This window comes from Periophthalmus magnuspinnatus, chromosome 9, assembly GCF_009829125.3.
Source record: "Periophthalmus magnuspinnatus isolate fPerMag1 chromosome 9, fPerMag1.2.pri, whole genome shotgun sequence".
NCBI classification, from domain to species: Eukaryota; Metazoa; Chordata; class Actinopteri; order Gobiiformes; family Gobiidae; genus Periophthalmus; species Periophthalmus magnuspinnatus.
The window spans coordinates 9,674,684-9,702,531 of record NC_047134.1 but is presented as its reverse complement, the minus strand read 5'-3'; the positions used below and the strand labels follow the sequence as shown (position 1 = coordinate 9,702,531).

The following is a 27,848-nucleotide window of genomic DNA, read 5'->3' as shown; positions in this document are numbered from 1 at the left end:
GTTTTTAAGGGTGCAACTTCGTTTAACAGTGCGACTTCCGGTGTTGTTGTTCGCGGGTGATGTGTTTTGCTAAACTTAAACTATATTAATCTATTTCTACACCAAGTCAGTTTTTCTTTTCATTTATGGGGATTTGTGGAGATACATCCGATGGGGGCATTTTATTGCTCAGTTTGTAAACAGACTACTTTCTCTGGGAAATCTCACATTTTTGGTAAAAGCCACCAAGGCAGATTAAGAGTTGTTCTTCTCAAATTTCTAGAAAAGGTAAGAGACTGAGATTTCTTCAGAATGTTTTACCAAATACTAAAAACTTACCCTTCAGCTACATTCACAAATTCCCAATGTTGTAGCTGTCTCTCTGTGTTAAAGGTCCTTATGTGTTTTTACCCATATATTTCTCGTTTGTATCACTTTGGGACATGTTCACCTTTATAGTTTACATTTTACAAGCTCAACTGGCTGTATATTTGTGGGAAAATCAAATTATGGTGATTTTTGAGCAATTCCAACTTGTTAACAGCAGAGGGCACCATTACGCCATGCTCTTGTAATAAAAAACACTGTAAATCAGAATGAAAATAATAGCTGTTTGCCTGAAAGTGTATTAGTCCTGGCAATATGAGCAATAAAATAATCAGAAAGCATCCAGTTGACCTTAAAAACACTGAGGAGCTGTTCCTGGAAAATACATAAAATAGTAGTCCGATTGCATGCCAAGCTATATTTGCCATCTCTTTATTTGTGTCATGTTTTTCTCAGGTTAAAGAGGCACGTCGGATGCTCAAAAAGCCTCAGGTGGAGACGTTTGACTGCACTCAGCACAACCAAAAGTTCTGGTGTTATTGCTGTGAACTTGAGGTTGACAGAAACGTTACAGATGGAAACATGGCAGTGCTTTATGCCGGACTAATTGAACACATGGCAACGTAAGTTATGTGTGTGATTGCGTGTTAAAGAAATATTAAATGATTAAATGTGTTTGGGTTTGACAAATGATACTCTCTGTGATTGTAGGCAAGAGCACAGAAAGAGCACCCATAAATTCTGGTGGGAAAACAAAGCAGATCAAAAGCTCAAAGACAAGTTTTTTTTCTCAAACGAGGAAATTGACAGGTACATGCTTTTTTTAAAACTCACAAATATACTGCAGTAAACATTATATATGTTTACTCTAATGATGAAATGTTTTTTAAAAGATTCAAGGCTGAAGTGGAAAAAGCGCTCGGGACATTTGTGGAGAAGGAAGATGATTTCATTAAACAGGTGTTTTTTTGTCTTTTTTTCACTGCTTGTTGATGACTCTATTACTGTAATTTGAAAGTCTTTATGACGACAGGAAGCTGAATTTATCCGGAACCAAGAAAAGCATCGCCAGGAATTCCTTAAGTCTCTAACAGAGGTTTGTTTACCACGGATGCAGTGGCAGTATCCAAGGATCAAGTTTACTGGTTTATTGTTCTGCTTTTATATTTGACACAAGATTTAAAGTTACATTAATACCGCTAATCACAAGTGCTAAGCCTAAAGAAATACAAAGAGAGCAGAATCATGACAAATTTTATACACACACAAAATATAGACGTTTATATTTATATTAGTATTATATCATATTATATTTCATCATATCACAAATTAGTTGTCGCTGTGAATAAATTTCCCTCTATGAAATACTGTTGGCTATTCCTGAATCAACAATAGCACAATTCAGATCTGGAGTCGTCCAATGAACAACACAATGGAAACTCTTCTACAGGAGATGTGGCCAGGTAATACATATTTATTACATGTTTTCACTTTATCATGTATAAAACGAGTACTGTTATTATATTTTGGAAGTGGCAGTGTGTCTGAGGGAACCACACAACAGGCAGGAAGCAATATTGTTGATGAAATGACTGAAGTACCTTACTCTGCAGCAGGATTGACTTTCATTGGATATCAGGTAAACAAAGTGATCAGAATATGGCACACAGACAAACATTTGGTTTATGACTACTGATGTAATTCAAATGTTGACATTTATCTTTCATGTTTCAAGGACTCTTCAAGCAGTGGAAATGTTCATACAGGTAAACCACACTTTCAGTTCTCTATTGATTTCCTACATATATATTTTGATGTACAGAATGATTCACTATGGACATTTTATGTTATGTCTTCTGTTATTTCTATGTCATTGTATGTGGAAAGGTTTTCACACATCTGGGTTAGACACTGATCTTGCCTACTTGATGTAGTAATTTGATTTGCTCCGTTTTCTCAGGTGCCCTGCCTCCCTGGTTACAAGATGATGATGATCCTTTGGAAGGAGGTTCAGGGTCAAACACACAGCCGGAGATGGGACCGTCACTCCAAGGGTTTCTGAAACACAGTATGATTTATTATTATTATTATTATTTTATGTTCTAACATTAACACAATACTCTGATTATATCGAGGCAAGTACCTGCAAATTAGTACCGGTAATTACAAATGTTTGACTTAAACTGTTATATTCTTGTTACAGAGGAACAGGAGAAACTGAAGAAGCTTCCGCCAAACAGAGTAGGAGCTAACTTTGACCACAGCTCTCGCACAGATGCAAACTGGCTTCCTTCTTTTGGTCGGGTGTGGAACAGTGGCCGGCGCTGGCAGTCAAGGTGGGGAAATATAGCCATTTTTTATATTTAGACTAAGCTGATTGTGAATATTTTATAAATAATCAAATGACCTTTTTAACAGACACGAATTCCGACATGAGGACGGACAAAAGAAGAGGTTGAAGAGGAAGCGGGACCAGAGCACAGATTAAATTAATAAAATGCACAAATCAACTGGACTCACATTGCTAAAAAGACCTACTGCCTTAGGACTAATCATGATGTCCATTGTTTGATGCACTACTCTACAGTACTCTGTATTTTTACTGGTTTTGGTGAAATATCTGCACCATCTGAAAATACTTAGTTTCAACAGCAGGGGGTGCTAGACACAAAGGTAGTAAGGAGCATTGAGCTTGATTAGGTCACTCGTGTTTATAAATAGTAAGAGAAAATACTTTGAATGTCTGTTCAGTATTATAAGTATACTTAGTTTTAAACATGAAAGAAGCTTTTAACTTCATTTTCAAGTTTAATAACTGTAAGTCTAGCTGCAGCTGTGGTGGATTTCCCCTTGTAGTCCTTTCCCCCTACGACAGTTGCTCTTTTTGGTTGTTTCCTGGTATTTGAGAAAACCCCAAACAAACAACAGTAGAGAGATATACATAATGGATAGTTAGGACACAGGAGTAGCACAGTTGGACCACTATCCAAGGATAATTGACTTGTTCATTAGTGTAGAGGGTTGAGTTAAGCCCTTCTTTCACGTGCGGGGGTGTCTATATTAGATAACACGGCTCAGTCTGATTCAGGGTAAATTTGAGTAAGATCACGTTTCACATTGTTTGTTAAATTCTTGTCATTCGCCTGTCTCTCTGCTGAAGTGTTTTGTGTTTGTTTTACGTGCGTTTTACTAAACCATTGTTGTAAAAGTGCATTTGTAGCGTCCATGTGTCTCCTGGAGTAGACCAGCCCTCTGCTCTTAAGAATGGGAGGAGTGGAAAAAGCACGTGGACTGGGCGTGTCTAGAGTTAATCTAATGTCCAATCAGAAACGAGCAGTTCTGAATAAATTTACATAATTTAGAATGGGCGTCTGAGCTGGACGCTGATTGGCTACGCGGAACGAACGCGACCAATCAGTTAAATGACAGCGCCTCAGCTGGCAGTGAAGCCCCGCCCACTATATATACGTCAGAAACCCCGGAAACGACGGGATTTAAAGAGACAGAAGGAATTTAAAGCAAAGGCTGAAACAACGAAAACAGCTGCGAGTTGAAGAATATACGGTACCAGCACACGGAAGAAGAGACGTGGACACATCACAGCCAGCACTGAGCTACGGCTGAAACACTCTGGACCTGTGACTCATTTGGCTTTTGAGGTTTCACGCCAATCCTCCATCTGCTAACGCCTTTAGCATCGAAGTCTCCAACGCGACAGAGACAAGACGACAGAGACAAGACGACAGAGACAAGACGACAGAGACAAGACGACAGAGACAAGACGACAGAGTCAAGACGAAGGCCAAACTCCTGAACCACACAGAGGAACAGACACAGAGAAACAGACACAGAGGAACAGACTTCTCATCCCACCATCCGCCTCTTCATTAGGTGAGATTCAACTGATTTTCTCTGCAGTTTTCTTTATTGTTTTGTTTAAAAATGCAAATATTTGATCCTGCCACAGATGCACTTGTTACTACAGGTGATTTTCAGGTTCATATTTGTTTATAGTTAAATGCTCAGTGCTTGTTTAGTCTTAGATTTACATTTGAATGTGAAGAGAAGGTTGGAAACCAGTATGATCCAGTTGATGACCTGACAGGAGCTTGCAGGAGCAGGGGGCGTTCCCTGCTTTGTCTGCCACACTCCTGTGTCTTTCTTGTGCAGTTATGTGTGTATGCAGTCTGCTGTGATAAGGGACATGCTTAGTGATGTATTAATCACCATAGTGGGCGTGTGTGTGCCTTTGCTTTGGTTATATTTGAAGTACACAGTCCTGGCCTCCTGGGACTGTGCATATGCGCTTTGCAGAAAGAGGGATCAAGCAGCAGTGGCACATATATGAGATTATGGCTGTAGCTCAGCGGGTGGGGAGATGATCATCATGTAGGGCTTACAGCACAGAGGATAGACGTGCACAGTGGACTGTGGTGGGTGTATTGTTCCCTCACATAACTCATGGGAATTACATTGCATCATTCAACAGAGCTAAGATAAGACCAAGCCTGTCACTAAACTATGCCTATATTTAGAGAAAGTCTATACATTGAATTATGAGAGTAGCCCAACCTCCCATCATCCCATTGTCCTGACAAATGGGGCATGATGGTAGTGACCTGTACATTAAGCACGTGCAGCAGCTTCCCTCACTCTGCGTCACATGTGCATTAGAAATCCACCAGCTGTGTCAGAAGTATGCACTGCACCTCTACGCCCCCCCCCCCCCCCCCCCCCCCACACACACACACAGCTGCAGCAGATCCATATGCACCTTTTCCCGTTCCTCTTTCGTCCTTGTGATGCTGTGGCGCCCCTCCTTCCCTCTCTGTCTGGGAGAAGGCAGTGGGCTTTGTCCTCAGCTGAGTGTGATGTCACATCTCTGCTCTAATGGCCCTGTAGGCGAGGGGCATGTGAGCCTGCTCTTGGTCCAGAGCATGCGTGCTCTCATGTGCAAAAGGGTCAGCTTAAGAATTCTTGTGAATGAGAACAAGCCTTGAATGTTACTGTTATTACTGTTAATACTAACACAAAACCTATTGCTTCATTTTACTTAAAGATGCACTATGTAAGTTTTCTAGAGGAGGGTTTGCCTTGACTGCAGCATGGTGCTTACCTAGAGCCGTCCTTTATTCAGTTACAGCTTTTTCTTGGTTTGGTGGAGTCGCTTTCTTATTTTATACCATTTTATGGAACATTCCAGGCAATATCTGCTTGTGTAAAAGAAGGTTTCAGACCCTCCACCTAAAACGCACATATAGCACCCTCTTAAAGTTTTTGTAAGTTTACTTGTAAGTGTGGGCTAATTTGTAGAAAAACAGTGCACCTGGAGTCTCAGGTATCTCATTTATCTTGATAATGGTAAGAATATATGGTATGTTTATTTTGTGTGTTGTAGGTCGTGGCAGTGGCTGTTGGGGCTTTAAACATGATTTAAAACATGTCTGATTAATAATTAAAGATTATATGACTTGCATATTTGGTGTAAACCTTATCTTAACCCTGACAAGCCTCAGCACAGGGAGAGCGCAGGGTGGTTTGCATAGATAAAATTAACAAGAGTGCAGATCACAGGGCAAGTTCCTGTAGTTATGGTAAGCACGTTTTCATTGCATCTTTAATTTTTTATCACAACGTTATGCTAATATGCTATTTTGTGCAAGAAAAGACCTGTTTTGTTACTGATAAAGAGAGCTACACTTCCAATTAACATCGACAAGTAGGGGTGAGGTGTCAGCTAGTCCAATTATGAGAGACTAGTTAGTTATCCATTTAACTAAGAACCTTGTCTGTTCTTTGTCTTGAGCGAAAAAAGTGAACATTAGAAGAACCATATATTTAATAACACAGCCTGCAGCCTGACATCCATTTTTGTTTGGAAGGTTAGAAAACTCCACTGCAGCAGATTCACTTTGAACTCGACTCACTGCAGAAACAGAGGGGAATAACTAGGTGACAGCGCCTCCTGCAGAATTAATGAACAGGGTTTGACGTTACACAAGAAATTATATCACACACGGCAAGAGTTTTTCAACGCAAAAATAAGACAGACTTTATTGTTGTATCATAATTTAATTGGTGTACCCAGCTACAATAAGAAGCTGTCAGTTATTTTGTGTATTTTAGGGCTGCAAGATCAACAATATAACTTGAATTCCTCCTTAAACAACCAAACATGGCGTCTTCTTATGTCTAAACCTGCTTACGCTGTATTTTAGGCCTATATGAACATGTTTTTGATGCAACGGCGAACATGATCTATCTATTAAAAGTTGCAAACAGTCACAATATTTGATAGAGATGAACAAATTTGGATGTTTTTCTATGCGTATCATCTTGAATAAAGCTTGCATACAACATTTATTTCCATATGGAGCTATAAACTTGGTTCTATTTCCTGTTTTAGTGACACAGATGATTGAATACGCATGAAAATCCAATGAACATGTGATCCACTTAATTCTCTGAGCATTATAAAGCCAGCAGCACTGTTTATTTATTTAACCCAGGCTTTCATTAACGATACAACCAGAGAATACTTTTTTTGTAGCAGTCGTCTCATTAGGTCTGTGCATATGCCTGTGTGTTTGGGTTGTACCATAGAAGGACTCAGGCCTCATGTCTTTTGTTTGGATTTGCTGTGTGTCATAGTATAAATGTTTGCTCATGTAGCTGTGAAGGGGAGCAGCTGATCCTGAGCAGCTTTGCCCTGTAATGCTTTTTTTTGCATTTTATGAGCCTGAGAAGGCGGTATCATTACAGTTTAAATGACATGTTTCGACAGCATTGCTTTCCCGGGCTGTTTTAACAAATGTTTTCTTTTTTTTTTTTATCTTTTATTTACACCAGACTTGCTTTTATCTTATATCCTGTTCAGAACTTTTTCATAGTGGCATTTCAGCTTAACATTTACAGCTTCTATTATCGAAAAATGAAATTATGAGCTTTATTTTTCAAAGAAGAGATGTGGGCGGGGTTAGGTGGTAGGTGAGAAGTGAATATTTCTTTGAGCTTTGATGTCTCGTATGCAGGACAATACAGGATTACTTAAGAATGAATAAAAATACTGGGAAAAAATGAATATAACATGGTTTGAATCCCAATAAAGGCATTGTTTTTTTTCATGTAGGTCTTGCTTTTCAGTGGCTTGAGGCAGAATGACACAGATGTGGCTGCCGTTGTGCGCCAACAGCCTAACAATGCAAAGCAGAAGTTGTGTGCGTCTGTTTTGATTGTGGTTTGTAAATGCAGGACAGAACACAAAGCTTAAAAACAGGACAGTATAAATAACTAATGTTTAGTTTTCCAGTGCAAGCGATCTGTCGACGCTTTGCTGTGCAGGAGCAGACCTGGCGCTTAGAAGCTTGACATTAAAGCTAGCTTAACTGGTGCGTTTGTGTGTTTGTGGACTCATCTCAGGATTAACCCTGGCGAGACCCCTCTGGACCTTCAACCCCAAGCGACCCACGAGCCAAAGTGGACAACTCGCTTTGTGCTTCTCGATAAACTGAGTGAATCCAGCTCTGTTACTGATTAATGTGTAGCTCCTAAACACCTAAGCGTCAAGGAGGGTTGCAAAACAGCAAGACTGCTGTGTTTTAGGATATGCAAAATGAGTATGTTGTTGCTTAGAAAATTATCAAAAAGCTTAAAACATAATGTAGAAATGTGCCAAACTTAAGGTATAAATGCATCTCCAGTGGATTTATTCTGTGGTTTTATTTTACAGTCCATTATGCAAATTTTTCACTGTAAAAACCAAAGATGATTATTGGTAACGGAATCCTTCAAGAGAATATCGACATCATCAACATGTAAACCAGAATGCTAAGCTATCCGGACGACTGCGGTAACATACCCCTAGTTGGATATTATCAGACACAAAGCGCTATTTATTGCATTGGCTCCAGATGGCAGAGTCGTCTATTCAGCTGCTACCAGTCTGAGCGGTGCCACACAAGCCTGCTGCGCGAGGTCCCCCAAAAGACTGAAAAAAGGAATTGATTTTAGCACAAGAGAAGCTCCCAAAATGCCCTCAAAGACCACTTGAAAGCGACGGGGAGGATGGAGATGGGGGGGGGGGGCGCATGGACTGGATTTAAAACGGGCCAAAAGCAGAAATAACGGACGGTTTTGGGGGTGAAGGAATCAGAAGAAGGAGCAAGGTGAGGTGTATGAGAGCTTTATTTCCTGTGTCCTCCGTGAATAGGCCGCAGCACATTCGTGGGGAACATTCCATCCTTTGCGCCGGCCCGGACTGTCACCAAGACGCTCGCCCCCCTCCATACTTCACATCACATACTCACATACAAATCTGCTTCCCCAGCCCTGCCTTTAACTCTTTAAATAGGAGGAACACAACACAACCCGACAATGTAATACCTGAGGTTGGTTTTATAGGTCGCACATGAGGCAAAATTGACTCCTGTTGAGCTTTAAACCATGTTATAATGTCGTTACGTCATCGAAAACATCCTTGGAGTTGTGTTTTGTTTCATTCACGCATCTCCCAAAGCTTAAAATGCTCAGTTCCACCCTGTGATGTCATGAAGAGGTAGTTTTAGTCGAAGGTGTGTGGAGTTTCAAAACACTGGAGAACTTCCTGTATTACTGCATGACATCACAAGGTGGAACGGGGTGTTTTCTGTTTGAGAAATGAACTAAATATGCAGGGTTTGTGCGTTTTAAGCATGTGCGAATTAAGCAAAACACAACTCCGGGTGTGTTTGTGATGACCTAACAACAATAATAACCAGAAAATAGCGTAATATTGGCCGTTTAATGTCATTTATCGCTCGCTTCTTTTACATTTTCTTATCTTAAATTTGTCTGGTAGCGTCCTGTATCCTAAATACCGTAACTGTTGTGCATCATTTGAAAATCCGTAGCGCTTATGGAACGACGTGATGCATCGGGGAGGGACAGTTGTCGAAACACTACCGTTACTCACTGTTATAACCTCTCAGATATTTGCTGGAGCCTTCAAAATATATCCCCAAATCAAAGAGGAAAGGGAAAAGCTTTTCCTTAAACGCAGGATTAACTTAAGCCCTGCATGATCTGCGAAAATATGATGTTCCTGTTTTCAATAAACCATGTCCCATTTATCCCCATCGCAAACACAAAAAATACATAATAGCTTTTTGTGTACGTCCTTGTTTCAATCGTTAAACCATCTTTGAAAAGTCAAATGTCAGTATAAATGCAACACTACTGTAATAAAGCTCATATAGATGGTCTGGGGGAACTAAAATAAACACTGACCACAATGTTTATTTTAGTTTTTTGCAGAATCATCTCTCAATTTTTGTGGCAGCTTAAACGTATCAGTTTGAGTTAAATGTGCTTAATTAGCATAAACAGTCACCGTGCACAGGGCGGAATTTTGAAGCTGAAATTGCGGGGTCTGTTTTAGGCACGTGGGGCTATTTGTCAATGCACAGCTGGTCAAACGCCTCCTGACCCAGAGCCGTCGTTTAAAGGGCCGTCGTTTAAAGAGCCGTCGTTTAAAGGGGACACGTTAGAACATCTTCTGATCTGCGTTCTAATGTTGTTTCCTCGTCACAAACAGACCTGGAGTTGTGTTTTGTTCCATTCACATGTTTAACACACAAACACGCCTGTATATTTAGGCTGAGTTCTTCTCGCAAACTGAAAACACTCTGTTCCACCTTGTGATGTCATCATGTGGTGATACAGGAAGTGCTCCACTGTGTTTTTAAACTCCACACACCTTCATTTCTATAATCATTTGGATAATTTCAGCCCTGGAATTGCCAATCTACTACTACACTAAAGGTAAAAGGAGCTGTTAACTTGGAAACTACCACTTTATGACATCACCAGGTGGAACAGAGCATTTTGAGCTTTGGAGATGTTACAGACTATTAATAAAGAGTTACTCAAACATGTGAATGAAATAAAACACAACTCCAGATCTGTTTTTGAGGAGGAAGCTGCATTATAACATGACTTAAAGCTCACAAGAGTCAATTTTGCGTAATATAGGACCTCTAAATATATTGTTTTTGTGCTTTGGAAAAAAAAAAAAGTCTATTTAGAATGGATGAGATGGTGGCGGTTAAATGCTTTTATAACTATCGTCCCGTGCAAGTGGCTAGACCGGGTCCACACATATTATTACAGCTTTTACATAGACTGAATTTGCATGTAAAGCTCTGCTCTCAGACCTGAATGTCTCAGTTTAAAGAGGACTACACTTCTCTGTGGTATTTACTGTTAACACATAACATTTAAATCACCATGTTACCTTTTAACCTGACTGCAGACGTGTTTTAACATGATAGACTTTGCATAATACCCTTTCTTTAATACCCCGCATGAATATACAACCCTGCAGTGATGTTTTCCACAATACGACGCGTTTCATTTACAATATTGCAGAGGATTTCTATGGATCTCTTGCTGTTGTGTGCATTTTAGTTTAATACTGGCAACTGGCCTCATCAGGAAAATGGCCACTCTCAAAGGGCCAGAAGTAATCGAATATAAATGTAACTACTTTTTTAACTTGTTCATAAACTTTCTGTATTTATTACTTATTCAAATTACAAATATTACTAATGTATTTATTATTATTATTATTATTATTATTATTATTATTATTATTATATGTTTTAATATTATTTTATTATTTATTTATTTGTTTATTATTTATTTTATTTTATTTTTCCCATAGATGTAAAAAATATGGCTGTATAACTTGCGATCTCCTGATAAACTGACATTTTAAGACAGTCAATCCTTTTAATTTACCTTGTTATGGGCCACATGAAATGACATGGCAGGCCACATTTTGCCCATGGGCCTTGAGTTTGACACTTGTGCCTTAAAATGATTCCCCATGATATATACTTTTTAGAGTAATATATGTGTGTTTTGGAGGACTTCATGACATCGCAGACATGTAAAAGTTTATTCAGGCCGGTGTCACTCTGTCTCTGTCTTTTTACCTTCATTCACCCAAACTCTTTTTGTTTTTGTGTGAAATAAAACTGCAGGATTCGTCACAAATCAGTGTAAATCTTAGTAATGCGATACCTGACCACTGGAAGCAACTAATTAAGTGTCACATGGGACCCCACATCACATCAGGGCTTTTGTGTCAGAGGAATGTGGAGTGTTTTCTGCTCTGCGCTTCAGCGGAGGAGGGTCCTTGAGTTCAGGACGCCCCTTTTGTCCAAATATGGAGTCGTATTAAAGGGACAGATCGTTTACACATGAGATCTGCTGTGGACAGTTAGCAGTGCAGCATGAAGAACTCAGCTTTGTTAGGTAAAAGTACAGATACAAACGTTATTCAAGTAAAAGTATCACATGGAAATATCTGCTTGAGTAAAAGTATTTAAGAACCCGTTTAAAAATGCATTTTAAGAGTAAAACGTAAATGTATTTCACGCATATTTTGTGTGTTGTGTTTTGAGTGTTGCTAATTTGTCTGTTAAACGTAGTGATATTGATGGAAAATGATGTATATTTTGGTCAACAGTTGCTATGCAGATATGTTTTTAAATTTTTCTTTTGAATTCTGTGTATTTATTTTTGTTTAACTCGAAAACCTTAGACGGGATGATACTACAAAAGTAAAAAATAACCCCTCGAATCATATTTATTTAAATACTTTTTACTTCACGGTTCAGTTAAAAAATGTAGTAGAGTAGAAAGTACAGATACTACTCTCAAATGTAGTGAAGTAAAAGTTAAAAGTCTCCACTGTAAAAATGTACTTAAGTTGAATTTTCATGTGTCTGTCGTATGTCGAGATGATAAAACTATAGTAAATCAAAAGTATTGATTAGTTCTTGACAGTATCGATACTTCCTCCTGCTCGTTTTGCCTTGAGCCTCCAGGTCTGTGTGAAGTGCTCCAGTGTCGTGCCAAGTCCACATGCTGTACCTTATTAGATCACAGATGGTGAAGTGCACACAGACACAGCTGTGTGCTGCTGCTCCTCTGATAAACTTTTTCACTTGTAATTCTTTCCCTATCTGCCCCAGTCACAGACGACACGTGTCTGTGTGTCTACGCCGTGAGCTCAGTAAAAACTCAGCTTCTGTGTTACAAGTGGAAACAAGTCACAGCGGAGGAAAAGAAAACTTCATCCATTAGCCTCATTTTTTTTGCCAAATGTTTGTGGCAGGCCCTGTCTAATCACAATTGACTTCCTCCACAAGATTACAATAGAGCGTTACATAATATAATTTAGTGTTTTTCAGGTTTGATCGCCAAGAAAAAAGTGAAGTTATTGTCTGTTTATATAGTATAAGTGGCACAATACTTTATTATGACCAAAACTAAGGTCTGGAACCATTAAAGTGTTTTGGCCCTACGAGTCGGTTTGATTTAAATTGTGAAAAATGCTCCGTAAATGACTTTGAAATTAATCTAATTTGCAGTGATGGTGGTACTCCTGATTGCACATTTTAGTACCGTAAGTTTTGTTTGAATGTCTTTAGACTCTGATTGTGTTTTAAGCTGAAAGTATTCCCCTGCTTTTGTCTCGTCAGTCTACATACTTACCATTGTGAGGTGTGAAAGTGCTTTTAGTGCGTCTAGTTTTTTTATATAGATCATTCCTTTGTGTAGTGTTGTACAAAGACGTATTCAGATTGAGCCCAAATGGATTAAATAAATCCAGGTCTGGAGCTGTCAAAGCCACACGTTTAACTCCAACTCAAGAGTATTTTGGAAAAGTGCTCTTTACATGTTTTCTTCTGTAGAACGGGATAAGCAGGTGGGCGGGGCTAATGAGTCCAGTCTCCGCCCCCAGCCAATCATCATCACAGTCTTTGCTGCTGGCCCCTCTTCTGGCCGGCCAATCAGAGGCCAGTGTCCCGCCTCCCCTGCTTCTCTCACTTTGCCTTGTATGCCTTCACTGCTGAGTGAGCAAAGCACGCCTGGCTCTATCAGCTGAGAGGAAACCAACAGAAAGAAAATATACACAGGCCAGCGAGCAGCGAGGCTCAGAGAGGAGGAGCTTGTCCACAGGACAGAGCGAAATGGGAGGAGAGGAAAGAGGGGAATGCTAGCACATGAAGTGGCTTTTGTATCCAAGATATTTTGGAGGGGCGCGAATGAGAGAAAGGAAGAAAACAGGGAGTGAAAAGGAGGGGGGTGGCTCCAGCCCAGAGAAAAGGAGAAGAGGGGGGAGTCCTGATGGGTCTTCTGATTTGTGAATGTGTGTGAGACGAAGGGAGGAGAGGTAGCAGCACAAAAACAACACTTAGAAAAGAGGAGGTGTAGCTACCAGGCCTGAACAAACCAGCTGCAGAGAGGGAATAACTTTGGCAAGAGCTTCGTGCTTACAGAGTGTCATTCTCAACGCTGTTTATGCAGGAGGAAGGAAGAGGAGGTTACAGCGACCTGAGCACAACCTGATCCACCAGGGACACCAAGTCACCAAAGAAACAAACTACCAACTCACCGAGGAACATCCACTTTGCTCTAAAAAGGTCAGTGTCAACAAGTCGTGTTTGGTTCTGTCACGTCAGGCGTGTGAAACGTCACTGTCTTGTCTGTCATATTTGTCAGCTGAGCAGCACGGGTGACTCCACTTCTCCTAAAATGGCCACATGAAAGCAGACAGACAGATAGAGAGACGGGCAGAAAGACAGACAGGGACCCCGTGTTAAACAGCTCTCTCAGCAACTCTACCACCGGCCAGATTACACGACTAACCCCAGCTTCAGTGTACACAGGGTTTATCAGTTTCAGTCAACACAACCTCACTTCTTTTATTACATCCTGTCTTTCTATGGCACTTCAACGCTCCCCTCCCTCTCTCTGTCTCTCTGTTTCTCTGTTTCTCTCTCATACAGCTGTCATGCCATCCCCCTCTGATATTAGATTCCTTAACTGATGCGAGCGCATAATCTAATCAACAGGTGATTGTTAGATGAACTTTTAGTGTTTGGAAAAGCCAGTGTTGTGTGATGTAACAGGGGAGTCGCGTGGGTGTGGTTTGTTCAAGAGAGGAGAAAAAAAAAAGAAAAGTTGACAGTCGGGGAGTTTAAACCAAGAGCAGTGCTGAATCTGTCACACCTCTGTTAAATTGTGCCGTGGAAAGGGGTTGTCTGAGGACGCCGCGGCTGAGCACATACAGATAAAATTGACTCGGTGCACGATGGCGATACACAGACAGACAGGGGCAGTAAAATGGGCGAGATGTTAATATCTGATTACAATTTAGTTGGATCTGGATTAGAACGTGTGCGCTACTGCGGGATCTCGATATAGAAGTCAATTGGTAGGTTGAGGTTGTATATTTAGGATGCATGATAAAATGTTTGCAACTCTATCTCCTGAGGGTTTTGCTTCTTTGATCATCCCTGTTACAGCTGGAGCTCTTAATACCATACACTAGTTTTAACTTTTACATGCAGAAAAAATTCATAAATGAAGCTTACTCTGCACTGATGAAGTTTGTACTGTAAAAACATAAATATACAAACTGTTTTATTTCAAAATATGCTGCAGGGGACAAGCTTGTCACTGGTTTTCTCTCTTATAATCATTAACAGGACGGTAAAGACTCATGACTCATGCCAAAGTACCTTTCATAGTAATGACAGCAGCATTATTAAGTCTAAATTAAATTAAAAAAGAATAAAACAGTTCTGATTTTCATTATCTAGACGTATTCAGTGTTTTACTATTCTTAAATTATTGCTTTAACTAAAAAATAATCACTATAATCACTAGTTGCAGCTGTTATACTTGTTGTTTACTTGCCTTGGATCCAAAATACACACTTTTTTTCAATATTTTACAATAATTTGAGGCTGGTAAACTGTGGATCTCCCCATTTTTTGATGGCCGTGATTGACAGGTGGATTAGCCCAATTGGGGACACGCGTGGTCCGTCCTTATCAGAGAAAAATGAAGGAAAAAATATCACAATGAGCTTCTTTGTTTGACGTGTGTCATTGGACTAAACAAACAAAACAAAACAAAACTGAAAGTCTGATTGGACGAGCACGTTTGGTCAAGTTTGAGATGCAACTGTGTCAAAAATACAGAGAGATTTCAGTCTAGATTTGCCAGGAAAGTTGTTTACCTGTTTATTTTTCCGATTGAATCTCTAAAACAGACGCACACATGTGTAGTTTGTAACATGATATCAGATTGTCCTTGTTGTTTACGGCTGGTCTGCTGATCTACATCCTCAGGTTCATAGGTATTTTCTGCACCCAGCTGTGAACACACACCTCTTTTTTTTCTTTTGTTTTTGTTGATGTCGTTCCATTTCTGAGGATCCATCAGCCTGCCAGCTAACGACAACTCGGTGTAGCGTTTTAAACCGTGGTTGTTGTGCGTTTGTGTTTAACTCCACACATGTTAAGAGTTTACGGGGGAAAGCATGCAGATGTTTTCGTTTAGCACGCCGTCGCCGCAAAAGCTCCTAAACCCATATTTGTCTCAGTCAGTTCTTAATGAGATGTTAAGTGTTAAGTCTCGCGGCATGTTTGGTCCATTTCATCACGTTTTATTCTAACTTTTTAACTTCCGATACTAAATAATCTCACCCCCAGGACTCGCAGTCACGTGACCCTCGGAGCTGTGACTGTTGACCTCATGACCAGAGCCATCCCGGGGGAATATACACGGGCGGATACTTTGAAACAGTGGTCCAGACTTGTGCAAGGGCTTGACCACATCATACTAAAGCCTTATTTAGTCACATTTTTACAGCATTACAGTCACTACAGCACAGATGTCATCGACTCTTCATCTGTCGCTTAGTGCCATGGTGACAATATTATTTTTTCCATGTTTTTTCCATGTTTTCTGGCATTTCGTCCACACTTAAACTTATCTTATATAAACATATCTTTAATTTATTCACGCACGAGGTTGGTTCGGTTTTGAGATTGCCAAAAAAATTGTAAAATGTCTGATTTTCATGATCTACAAGCCGATAGTATTCAGTATTTTCTCACTTTACTATAAAAATCATTGTTTGATTTGGCCCGTGCGCTTGTTTTGGTTTTGCGATTGCCAAATTCAATGCCCTTTTGTCAAACATTCCCGCACAAACACATCTCCTTGAAGAAAAAGAAGGTTTCGGATCATCCACCAAAAAGTTGACAGGTTTAGGTGAGACTTTTAACTTTCCAAATTCAAGAGACAAACGGCATTCACCCCTAAACTAAAATCACTAAGCAGTACAAAATTAGGGCGTTTACTTTGGCAGAAATCTGTTCTGCAAATACCTCTAGATGAACTAGTTGTCCTTGTGGATCACACTATAATTTCACTGGTTTGGGCAGGTTTTTCCATGTAACATTTCTCAGCACGCCCTTTGTTTTATCACAGGAAGTACACAGCGTTGCTATTTGTTCTTATGATGCTCGCAGCCGGCTCAAGATTCAGGCAAACATGGAAATCAAGTGAATGTTTTTGCTTTTGAGAGTCAAAACATCAAAACCGGTGTCTTTAATGAGGAATCTTACAGTTTAAATGTTTTGTTTTGTAATTATTGTGACAGGAAACGCCACAGTGAACAGTGAAATCCTGAATTTTCTTTTACTGACTTGGTCTAAAAGATCAGTATTCCTCAAACATGTGTCCAACTTTAACAAAACGGGCAAATAAAACACTTCACATTTGTCCTTTGTGTTTTATAGTGATACAAAATGAGTCTACTGTTCATAAGAAACAGCACAACACTGTTTTTTTCCCCCCCACAATCTCAAAAGCAAACCAAGTATTTATGTCCCTTAGAATGTTTGTATGTGAATAAATGAAAGATATGTTTATGTAAATATAAATTTAAGTGTGGACGCAGCACCAGAAAACATGGAAAAAATAATATTGGCAACATAATTGGTCAAAAATGTAGCTTGCACGTTAATTAATAATCAATACACTGCAGTACAACTTACTTTTTGCTTTGAAATTTCTCACAAATATTTACTTTAGTTCCTCCATTTTTATCGTGACCAGGGAGTTGCAAAACTGTATTTCGCCGTTTTCACCTGACACCGACACTGTAACGATGATCCAGTCCTGTCTGTAACTTTATCAGTGCGTTTTAAAGTTGCGTTTTAGATGTGTGACTTCCTCCTTTTTGTATGTAAATGAAATCAGTGGAGTATAGTGTGGCTGCGGAGAATACAGAACTTTAATCAGAGTAAATGATTCTGTTCTTCACATGTCGGTTCATGATCACACTCCCGTCTCTCCCCTCTGGCTCTAGGGGTTTTATTTAGCCCCGCCCCTCTAGAGCTCCCAGTTTCCTTATATCAAACTTCTCTCATTTATTCACCTGTCACCCGCTTGTCTCTCTGCGTCTGAAATTGCTTTTTCTTTCTCTTGGATGCACAGCTGAGAGATTGCAGTAAATGAGCGGTAATAATCCTTCAAATCTAGTGATATATTTTGGTACATTTCTAGGGAGGGGGAAAAAATACAAAACGTGACACTGTAATCATTTAAATCACATTAGCTCTGAATGATTTTAGCTCTTTTCAAATTGGTGTTTCGCATGAGGCATTAGGAAAGAATGCGTCTGCGCCGTTTTACGTGACTCAAATGCTGTTGTGGCGATACCTAGAAAGACTGGACGGCTGATGTTTCGCAGGTTTGAAATTAAGTCCGCGCAGACCGGAGAGTTTCTGGTGGTGCTCACTTGGCATTGACACCAGCAGCCCTATAAATACTCATCACCATACACTTTTACCCCACCCCCACCCTCCATATCTGCCACTCGGCACAGTCAGGGAAGGAGACGCCGCTTTTCAGGGGTTCCAGGTCATGGTACAACTGTCTGCTATAAAAGAACTATAATATCAACTCGTCCCGTGACTGTTTTATATGATGTTCTTGAGCTGTATTCACTTTTACACCCCTCATTATGCTCTAGAGAAGGGCCCAATCCAAAAATACCTTTATTGCACATGTTTGATTTTAAAACAAAGCCGCTGGATCGTAACGTCATGTGACCATTTTACACTGACTAAACCTCATCACTATCTGTGGCATGAGCGTGACTGTCCAGACTGACGTATATCCTCACATTTGACTCATAATCCACATGGTCCTGCCCTTTTTTTATAGAGCATTTTAGAAGTTATCTGCTACCTTTTTAGTACAGAGTAAACGTTCTTCATTCATAATCGCTTCATCAGGCATAATCAACCCTAAAGAACGTGTCAAATTCATAATAAATATACATTTCTGAACAGAATATTGAATCAAGCTGTGAAAATCTGGGCTATTCGTGGATTTTGGTGTGGCTGAAAAGCGCCGTAGCAATTAACAATTCAAAACAAACATTATGCTCTTGAATGCTGAAAACCCCCCAAAACAAAACAGGAAGCAAAAACCCATAACTTGTTTCATTAATGACCATGTTACGCAGTGCTCAAAAGTGATTTTTATTAGTGATGTAAACAAGAACTTTTATTTGTAGCACTTTCCCACAAAACATCTCTACCCCCTCCCCCCAGAGACCCCCTGCCCCTCCACTCCTCCGCCCCTCCACTCCTCGCCGCTCTCTCTCCCGCCACGATTCCTTTTCTTCCTCATTGTGGCTAATGCACAAATGAGCTGTTATCCTTGGGGTCCTGGTTGCCACGGAAACTCTTCACTGTGACCCCCCCCTCTTCCCTTCTTTTCCCCTCGTCGCTCTAAATTCCCAAGTTCTTGTCCAAGTGGGTCGGGAAACAGGCGGCTTCTCCCAGGCTAACCCCTGTTTGGTGCCGCAATCAAAATGTTAATTTTCCACAAGTAGATCTCAGGGTTTGATGCTTGACCCGTTGGTAAAAATCTGTAAAAATCTGTAAAGTCGGAACGACGTCACGCAGACAAGGCCAGTACCTGAATGATAAGCTATTGATGTTTGGGTTTGAAGAGTCGTGAGAACTTTGTATCACAGTAGCCAAAAATATTCCTCCAAGAAAACATAATCACTTCAGAATATTGCTCAAGTCGAAGGTAGTGGTCTAATAAGTAAAAGTAAATCAAGAATCTTCAGACTTTTATTGCCATTGTCAGTGAACACAACTCACAAACTAGGAACTTTCTTTGGTGATAAAGTGCAACATAAAACACTGAATAATAAAATAATATTTAAAAAAGTAGAAGTATAGCTATTATTAATACAAATAAGGGCATGCATAAAGTTAAAAAAGATAAAGATATGCTTAAAAATAAAACAGTCATAGAGGTAGATCTATACAACAACATCAGAACAACAGTGCAGACATGACTTTATTAAGGTGACCGGTGTTATAAAGTGACCAGTTTAGTGCAGATATTAGAAAATCAGGTGTTTTTCAAAGGTTAAACCACAAAAATGAGAAGGTAAAGTCATATCAAATAACAAAGTACAATATTATCAAAAAAGTAAATGTACTTGAGTGAATGTAACTGAATTCTACCTGTATTAGTAATGTGCATGGGTATTTTGAACTAGTATCACAGTGTGTAATCATGTTTTGTTGTCGTCTTTAGGTGTTTCTGGGTGTAATGCCCCTGTCATGATGTGGCAGTCATGTGGAAGCACAGCTCCAGGTGAAGAGGAAGGGCGAGCCTGGTTGTCAGCCATTAAAATAGGAATTCCCTTCAGACTTTCCTCCAACAATAGCTCCGAGACAGATCCTCTCAGGGGCCATCACTGACACACTGCCTCATTGGTGAGTCACTAACCTCTTTATATGATCAGATTACAGCCGTTCTTGTACCGTGTATGAAGAGCTGCTAAAACTGTATTTTGAAGGAACCACAAATGTTTTTTTTCTTTCTTGGTTATAGTTCCTGTGTTCATTTCTTCCACTCCGGCTTCCCCTGGAGCTGACTGGTTTCCCTGTCGCCTATCTTGGGATGTTGGTGTTGTTCCTTGGCTGTTGCCGTGGAGATCAATGGACTCTTTTAATAGACCATTTCAGAAACAATCTCCAGATGTTGTGTGAAGTTAGGCCAGGACAGGCGCTGAGGTGAGACACCCATCATGCTCATGTTTAAGTTCCCACAGAACACTAGCAACTATCACAAGACAAAAACATTTAATCTAAACAGTCTCTTATATTAAAATGTCCTTTTCACTGTCCATCTATGTGTTGAAAACCATAGTCCTAAATGTTTATATTAGTGATTTACTGTTGTATGGTTCTGTTTTAGGTGTGGTGTTGTTCAACTTCCTTCACATCAGATGACTACATCACCACAGAAACGGTAGATCTCCAACTTCCTGTGGCTCAGTGCTCTGAGTGTTTTGGCTTCTTGCACAAAACCTAGTTTCCTGTGGAATAACCATGAGGCACATCCATGTGGAGTTGGCCCACAAAAAGCCCCCATTAGAGCTTCCAGCCCACGAGGGGGACCTGCCCCCTCCCACAGCCCCCACTCAGGGCATAGACCCTGGGCTCAGACCTGGGGCTCCCAGGCACTATGGTCAGGAAGAGCTTCGACTCCAAAAGGTATACCAGCTCTCCATTTTCTCCCAGCTGGGAGGATTTTCTACCTCCACAGAAGCCCACAGCGATCCACAAGCAAGGCCTGTCCGAATGGGGGTCAAGAGGGGCCTGGAAGACCCCCATTTGACTCACAAGCGCCCCCATCTGGCTGACTGCACTGATGCAGAGGGGCCTGAAGATGCCCCTCTCTGTGGCCCCGCCCCCGGCTGGGGCTCTGTCTATCCTTGCACTCAAATGGAGCACAGAGACTCTGAAGGGGGGCGATCTCCCAGGTCTCCCCCGATGTCACCCAGCCATAACCCCTCTCGCCGGGTCACGCAGCACCATGACAGAGCTGATACTTTTACTCCTCTCTCCCCCAAACCTCCCCCCACGTGTGACCAAGGCCTTTCATTTGGGAACTCCAGAACTGAGACCACGAACGGGGCTCGCACCCCTTCAGTGTCGCTCGGCAGCCCCGGGCACGAGAGCAGCAGTAATGGTGGTGCTCAGCCTAGTCCATATCCATATGATATGTCCACATACGAAAGTCCCAGTCCAGCCAGTCCCACCAGCCCCCCAGGCCCCTTCTCCCCCCCTCACCACACAGAGCTGCAGGAGCCAGGCGAAGCCACCGAGTGGGACGTGGGACTGGAGTCGTCTCCACCCGAGCGCAGTGCCACGCAGACCGCCTCCTACTCCAAGGGCTTTCCCTCCTCAGAGAAGACCCCCAGCAACGGTCACCGCTGGTCCAATGGAGGACATCACCCTGTTAAAAAGAGGCTGCTGTCGCCGGGTGACACCGCTGAGTCCTGCTCAGAAGACGAGGGACCCTCCACCTCCAAGAGGAGCAGGCTGTCTCTGCTCACTCAAGGCTTAGGCCTGGACTCCTGTCGTAGCACTGACTCTAAAGCTGCCCCCTACTGGAACCACCTGCTGCCCTCAGCGCGGGATCGGCCCAAGGTGAGCCCGAACACAACGTCTATGTGGAGTCAGCAAGATTTGAAGCCTCCAAAATCTAATATGCTGTTTTCTATTAACATTGTGTATTTGCTCTAGTTATTACAATAAGGGAAATGAAAGTTTTGGCAGGGAGGTAATGCGGAGCGTGAACAGCGTCAGCAGTTAGAGAAGCTAAGAGAACAGTGATGTCACCACACTGGAACAGGCAGAGTCACTCCAGAATAAAGCCCATTGAGGCACATGTATTGTTCCCTGGTTACAGTGGGCTGATCTCTAACGCCTGCACACAAACGCCATACACGCCACCGTCCACGCTGCTTGAAACGCCTCTGAAGTGAAACTATCTGAGCTCCCGTAGAGCAGAAAGAGCTGTGGCTGCTACACTGGATTTATTTATTCAGGGACGTATCAGTTGAGTTTTTTGCTTTAAGGAAATACTGAAGAGCAGATAAATGTTTGTACATGCGCTGATTAAGAATAATGGACACTCTCACCAAAACAAAAAACAAAGAAGCAGTCTTCATATGAATGACAACGTTTTTTGACAAAGAGTTTGTTGTGGGGGTCAGTTTGTGAGATGATTAGCTGACGAAGAGCGTGATGTTATGTAGAAAGTAACACCTGTCAGGTAGCTATGGGTGAGCCTTTGGCTGTGAGTGTTCAGTTTGGACGCAGCACTGGACTGGCTAAATATGCTTCTGTGTGTGTGTTTTTCACAACACATGACAGTCCAGAGATGGGGAATATCCATGCAAACAATTTAACAGAAGGTAGTTTAAGTCCAGTAAGTAGGAAAGAGACCAGTGTTTAACCAAATTCTACAGCAATAAAAGAACAGAGTATGTTTTAATCCTGATGTTTTGTGTTTATGTTCAGGCAGCTACAGACTGCACACGACATGGAAGAAGGATAAAGAATGGAATTAGACTGAAAAGGTGAGTTAACCCATTTTAATGCAAGACTTATACAGGTTAGATGCTCAGGGCTTGTGCAAAATGCTCATTTTTAAAAATAAGATCTCCTAAAGTACAGAGTCTGGACTGGATGAAATGTTTGTTGAGCTGTAATAAGTGTAATTTAACCAGTAACCACGGATCTGTTGTGGTGATAAACAGCCGCCAGCTCCGCAGTGGCAGACATGCAGACTTTGGACGCTCCACCCGCTCCAGTGGGCTGAGTGCCTCCATCAGCAGATCACTACTGGGCAACTTTGAGGTGCGACCATAAACACACAAACAGGTTGTAGTTTATTTAAAGGGGCATTTTAAAACCAATACTTTTTCCTTAGTCAAAGTAATTGATTCATGCAGGTTTGAGCACCACTGTATTGTCCTGCATTTAAGTTCAAATTGCAGTTTTCACCTACCCCCTATGCCCACCTACTTCTTCATAAATATGATTAAGCGTTCAGGCTCCTGGTCATGACATGCAGCGTTCAACAATGTCACATAACACATTTTTTCAGTTCTTAAGAGGTAAATGCCACCGTGAAGAGGCCTGGTCTCTCATTTCTGCACTTTTGAACAGAAAGTGGATGTGTTTCTATGATTAAGTAATTTTAGACCAATATATTTACAATGAACCAAATGTAAAGTAATGACAGATGCATTTTATAGTTTCATACCAAATAGAAAAAGCATAATATTTCTTCTTTAAATCCTCTGTTCACACACTTTTATTGCCCAGTGAATGTGTGACTCGCTGCATTTGCGTCTTTTCTGTCCCAGGAGTCCATGTTAAAGGGGCGCTTCTCCCCTTCGGGCTGCATCGAAGGCTTCACAGCGGAAATCGGTGCCAGCGGCTCCTACTGTCCACAGCATGTCACTTTGCCTGTCCAGGTCACTTACTACGACATCTCTGAGCACAGCGCGCCCTCACCCTTTCTGGTCAGTTTATATTTGGGTTAAGGCTTGATTTTCAGAATCAGAATCAGAAGACTTTTATTGCCATAGTCTGTGAACACAGTTCACAAACTAGGAACTTGCTTCGGTGAAAAAGTGCAACATAAACACACTGAATAAATACAAATACAAATACAAATAAGGGCATGCACAAAGTTAAAAAGATATGCTTAAAAAAATCAAATGAAATACTTAGAGGGAGAAAATATGTACAATAGCAGCATCAGAACAACAGTGCAAAGTGGCTTATTAAAGTGACCGGTGTTATAAAGTGACATTGAATGCAGAAAGTTACTTAATATACATATACACCTAATTACATTGACATTACATTGAAAATATATCGGTTTATGATTATACACGGTGTCCAGAATGGATAAAATGTCATGTTAATATGGCTTTAATGGTCCAATAATAAAGCAGTCGTTAATAATTAGTTTTTATTATTTTGTGTTTTTATTTAATCAGTTCATTTGTAATTTTAAATAATCTTTTTCATGTGTAGGGGGTAGTATCCCTGGAGCCTCTGGGAAAGAAAGGATACAGCATACCCAAAGCAGGGACCATTCAAGTGGTGAGTAAACTGCACCGAGTGACGTCATGGCAACGACCGACTCACTCCATGCGGCGTTGATTATATACATTATGACGCTAAGTATTTTCCCCTCACGTTCCCTGTTTGCAGACCTTATTTAATCCAAACAAAACTGTGGTGAAGATGTTCCTGGTGACCTATAACTTCAGTGACATGCCGATCAATCACATGACCTTCCTACGGCACCGGATCTTCCTGATGCCGGTGGAGGAGGGGGCTGAGGGCAAAGGAGAGTCGTCACCTGCAGTGGGAGCCACCGGGAGGAAAATCCTCTGCTACCTAATACATCTCAGGTAATACAGAGTCGCCGTTGCTCCCTAAATTAATACAGTGCAATGTGACTATAAACAAGAGACACAGATACACACGTTTATCACATTTAGAAATATAAGAAAAACAAACACACAAAGGGCAAAGGCAGAAGAAAACACAAAAGACCAACAGTATGCCATTTTCTGCATTTTGATTGCATTTTAAAGAGGGAATTGTTCAAAAATCATTTCCCAATTGACTGCGCTAAAGATGGATGTCACAACCTTTATCCAGTAACGCAACACAACAAGATAATGTGACACAGACTGTGGTCAGAAACATCTGTGACCATCTAAACCTGGAGCTCCTGTGCCGTTTAGTTTGCTGTGGTCAATAATATGGCTGACAGTAATTACTTTACATTAAGTTGACTGCTGCCCCATCAAACCTGGCCCCAGATAAGCAGAAAGTGGATGGATAGTCGACTTGGGGCTGTGGATAATAAAAGAAAAAATCAATTATGTCAACTGGTCACACGTTTTTAAGAGTGAAGACGTTTCTCTGCTCATCCAAGATGCTTCTTTAGTTCTAGTTCTAGTTTTGTTGAACTGCACTAAGTGTGATCTGTGGCCATATTTTGCACATGCCCATATTTTTGCATAATTGTTCGGGTTCCTAATGTTTGCTCTCACACCTTTTAGCAGACTGACTATTACTATTGTTTTCCTTGTTTTGATTTGGGTCTGATTCTGTCAACTTTTATGCAGCTGACAGAACAGAATTTTTCTTTTTCTATGGATTATACCTGGACAATTGAGCGATTACCCAGACATCTTAGACTAACTGCACAGTTCCATCTCATTTCTAGTCGTCAATGATATGATTAGGTGCTTTTATCGAGAGGTCTATGTGTCATCTGTCAGTTAAAGCCTGTGATTTGGAGCAGAGTTCAGGCTCAAATAAATCTAATCTAAGACTATTTTATGTATTAATTGCAGCTGATTAAAAGCCTTCATCGTTTCTGTTCAGGAAATTAATACTGAAACAAATTTGATGAACTGATTGATGATGATTTATCGCTCGGGCGTCAGTTTAATAACCTTTTTTTGCTCCAGATTCCAGAGCTCCAAATCTGGGAAGATCTACTTGCACAATGATATCCGGCTGCTATTCTCCCGAAAATCCATCGAGGTGGACACAGGGATTCCTTATGAGCTGAAATCTTTCACCGAGGTGCCAAAAAACCCCAAATACTCGCCCCGTGTTTGACCTCAGCTTGACCTTTGAACTCCCAGCATCAGCCACAAGAGAAATGAATGGACCGGACGGACTCGATCGGTTTGATAAAGACGTTATAAGATGAACACAGCAAGACACAAGAGCACAGAGAAAGTTTACCGCTGTGAAAGTCCCCTTGTATCGCTTTTGCTCAAGACCATCAAAAGAATCTTCCATTAAAAGAGTCCAAAAGGGGACCTCACAAAAAAAGTTCACCTGTAAAGAAACGAAAAAAAAAGAATGCAGAGAAGAGACTTGTGAAGCCTCTTGCACAGCACATATGAAACACAAAAGATGGAACTGGTGACCCTTCCGTTCAGTGTTAACATGCATGCCTTGTGACTTTAAACACCTGGATTTCCTCTAGTGCCGTACCACACTGTCCTTCAGTCTGCCTGCTCACACGCACACACACCCCCCCCCCCCACACACCCACACACCCCCACACACACCCCACACACACACACACACACACACACACACACACACACACACACACACACACACACACACACACACACACACACACAGAGGAATTAGAGCTGCACAGTAAAGCTGCAAAATCTGTGTTATAATGTTTCTTTTATCAGTGAGATTAGTGACATTTATAATACATTTATTTATAATGGTTCCGGGACTAAGTTGTGTAGTCGATGCTAAAAAGGTATTTTTAAACATATTTTATTTATTATTTTAGTTGTGACACATTTTAATTTAGGGCCTGATATTACATTTGTGTCATATCGAGGACCATGGCACTGGGAGTTTCTTCAGTAATGATCAGTTTGCATTATATTGTGCAGCTCTAAGATCAGTATTTAGCAGGATGGAGTCTTCTAAAAGAGGAAAAACTACAGATATCACTAGGAAAAGTCAAATATGTCGACATAACTGCACCAATGTAATTGGACCAATTGGCTGAGCACTGTGACCGTTCACAAAGCCATGCACCATGAAGCCAGACTGAGGGACACTGTGCTTGTTTTAATTTTACGTTTTTAGCCTCTGATCATAATAGCAGTATGATGTTGGAGCAGAAAACAAAAAAACAAAATGTAGTATTTTTAATTTATGTTTTTTCGCAAATGTCTTAATAATAAGCAATATGCTGCACAAACTAGAGTGTGTTCTTCAGCAGACGAGCTTCTCTCTGGAGGTCCACAGGCCGAGGAAGCGAAGACTTAGAGTGAAGAGTTATGATGGGATGAGAGGGAGGGGGGGTATTTAAAATGGGATATGTATATTTAAAAGAATAAACTCTGCGACTGGCGGGTACAACTGGTTTGTTGTTGTCATTTACTCATTAAATTGAGTGCGTATGGTCACTTTTGTCACATATGTTCTGTCATGAATGATTTCCACTCTTCTCACGTAGGAGACAGACTCTTAAGGTCCTGCACGTCCCATCACTTCCTGAGTGAAACTGCAGCCAGGTAGAAACAGAGGAACTTTTCGTTAATGTTTGCATAGGCGCCCAAAGCCAACAGAGTGAAAGCCAAGTGTGGCACTGCTGTAAGAAGAAGCTGTGCTCTGTGAATGTATAGGCTGAAAAACACTAAGCCTCATATATTTATGCTATATTCAGATATTTACCCAGGACCACAGGAGCCAGAAGGTCTAAAAGAAATAATGAAATGATATTGACCTGTTAAGCTGTAGCGTAATTGTGGTTTTTCATTCCTAAACCATTGTGTGAGCGGTGTCCTTAAGCTGCTTTACAGGACATATGGGTGTGACTGACTCAGTGAACTTCAGTCAGAACACATGGAGTTGATAAGGCAGCAGCTTTTCAATGATCTACCTTTCAGAAATAACCAGAAAAGAGTTATTTACAACAAAAATAACCAAAAGTTCAGTGTACAGGCCTGTATTGGAAACATTTTGGTGTCATTTGCTGCTCTGTCTTTACAGTGTGATGTGTTTTGGGCCCCCTGGTGTCTGACATTGACATTGCAGCTTTAAATCTGAGCCTGCAGTGTTGTTTGAAGCAGTGTTTCAGGTTTAGAAGTGTCTAAGTGAATGAGTAAGGTTAGTGATATGCATGGTATTCAAACTATAACCGATACTCACCTGACCTTTTTAGACCTATATCAGAGCACAAAGAAAACCCAAAACCCAAGAATTGATGACTAAAGA

General features: G+C 40.9%; 2 protein-coding genes across 5 annotated transcripts; both read left to right on the top strand.

The window, feature by feature from the left end:
• The first annotated feature begins 28 nt into the window (after nt 1-28).
• On the top strand, nt 29-2,892 carry cenatac (centrosomal AT-AC splicing factor). 2 transcript variants are annotated; one of them, XM_033972801.2, is made up of 11 exons: nt 29-267; nt 763-929; nt 1,018-1,116; nt 1,200-1,266; nt 1,340-1,402; nt 1,702-1,769; nt 1,840-1,945; nt 2,042-2,072; nt 2,267-2,374; nt 2,510-2,642; nt 2,725-2,892. In XM_033972801.2, the coding sequence occupies exons 1-11, from the start codon at nt 151-153 to the stop codon at nt 2,792-2,794; spliced, it is 1,029 nt and encodes a 342-aa protein (XP_033828692.1). In that variant the 5' UTR covers nt 29-150; the 3' UTR covers nt 2,795-2,892. The 2 variants fall into 2 exon arrangements, with proteins under 2 accessions (XP_033828692.1, XP_055080421.1); XM_055224446.1 differs by having other exon boundaries at nt 58-267; nt 1,846-1,945.
• A 910-nt stretch (nt 2,893-3,802) lies between these two features.
• On the top strand, nt 3,803-26,127 carry LOC117375945 (atos homolog protein B). Of its 3 annotated transcripts, none has more exons than XM_033972329.2 (11): nt 3,803-4,197; nt 13,663-13,778; nt 19,783-19,964; nt 20,083-20,264; nt 20,449-21,686; nt 22,563-22,621; nt 22,802-22,901; nt 23,414-23,572; nt 24,093-24,161; nt 24,273-24,475; nt 25,550-26,127. In XM_033972329.2, the coding sequence occupies exons 5-11, from the start codon at nt 20,583-20,585 to the stop codon at nt 25,701-25,703; spliced, it is 1,848 nt and encodes a 615-aa protein (XP_033828220.1). In that variant the 5' UTR covers nt 3,803-4,197; nt 13,663-13,778; nt 19,783-19,964; nt 20,083-20,264; nt 20,449-20,582; the 3' UTR covers nt 25,704-26,127. The 3 variants fall into 3 exon arrangements, with proteins under 3 accessions (XP_033828220.1, XP_055080419.1, XP_033828219.1); XM_055224444.1 differs by lacking the exon at nt 3,803-4,197 and adding an exon at nt 5,862-5,900; XM_033972328.2 differs by lacking the exon at nt 3,803-4,197 and having other exon boundaries at nt 13,215-13,778.
• The last annotated feature ends 1,721 nt before the right edge of the window (nt 26,128-27,848 follow it).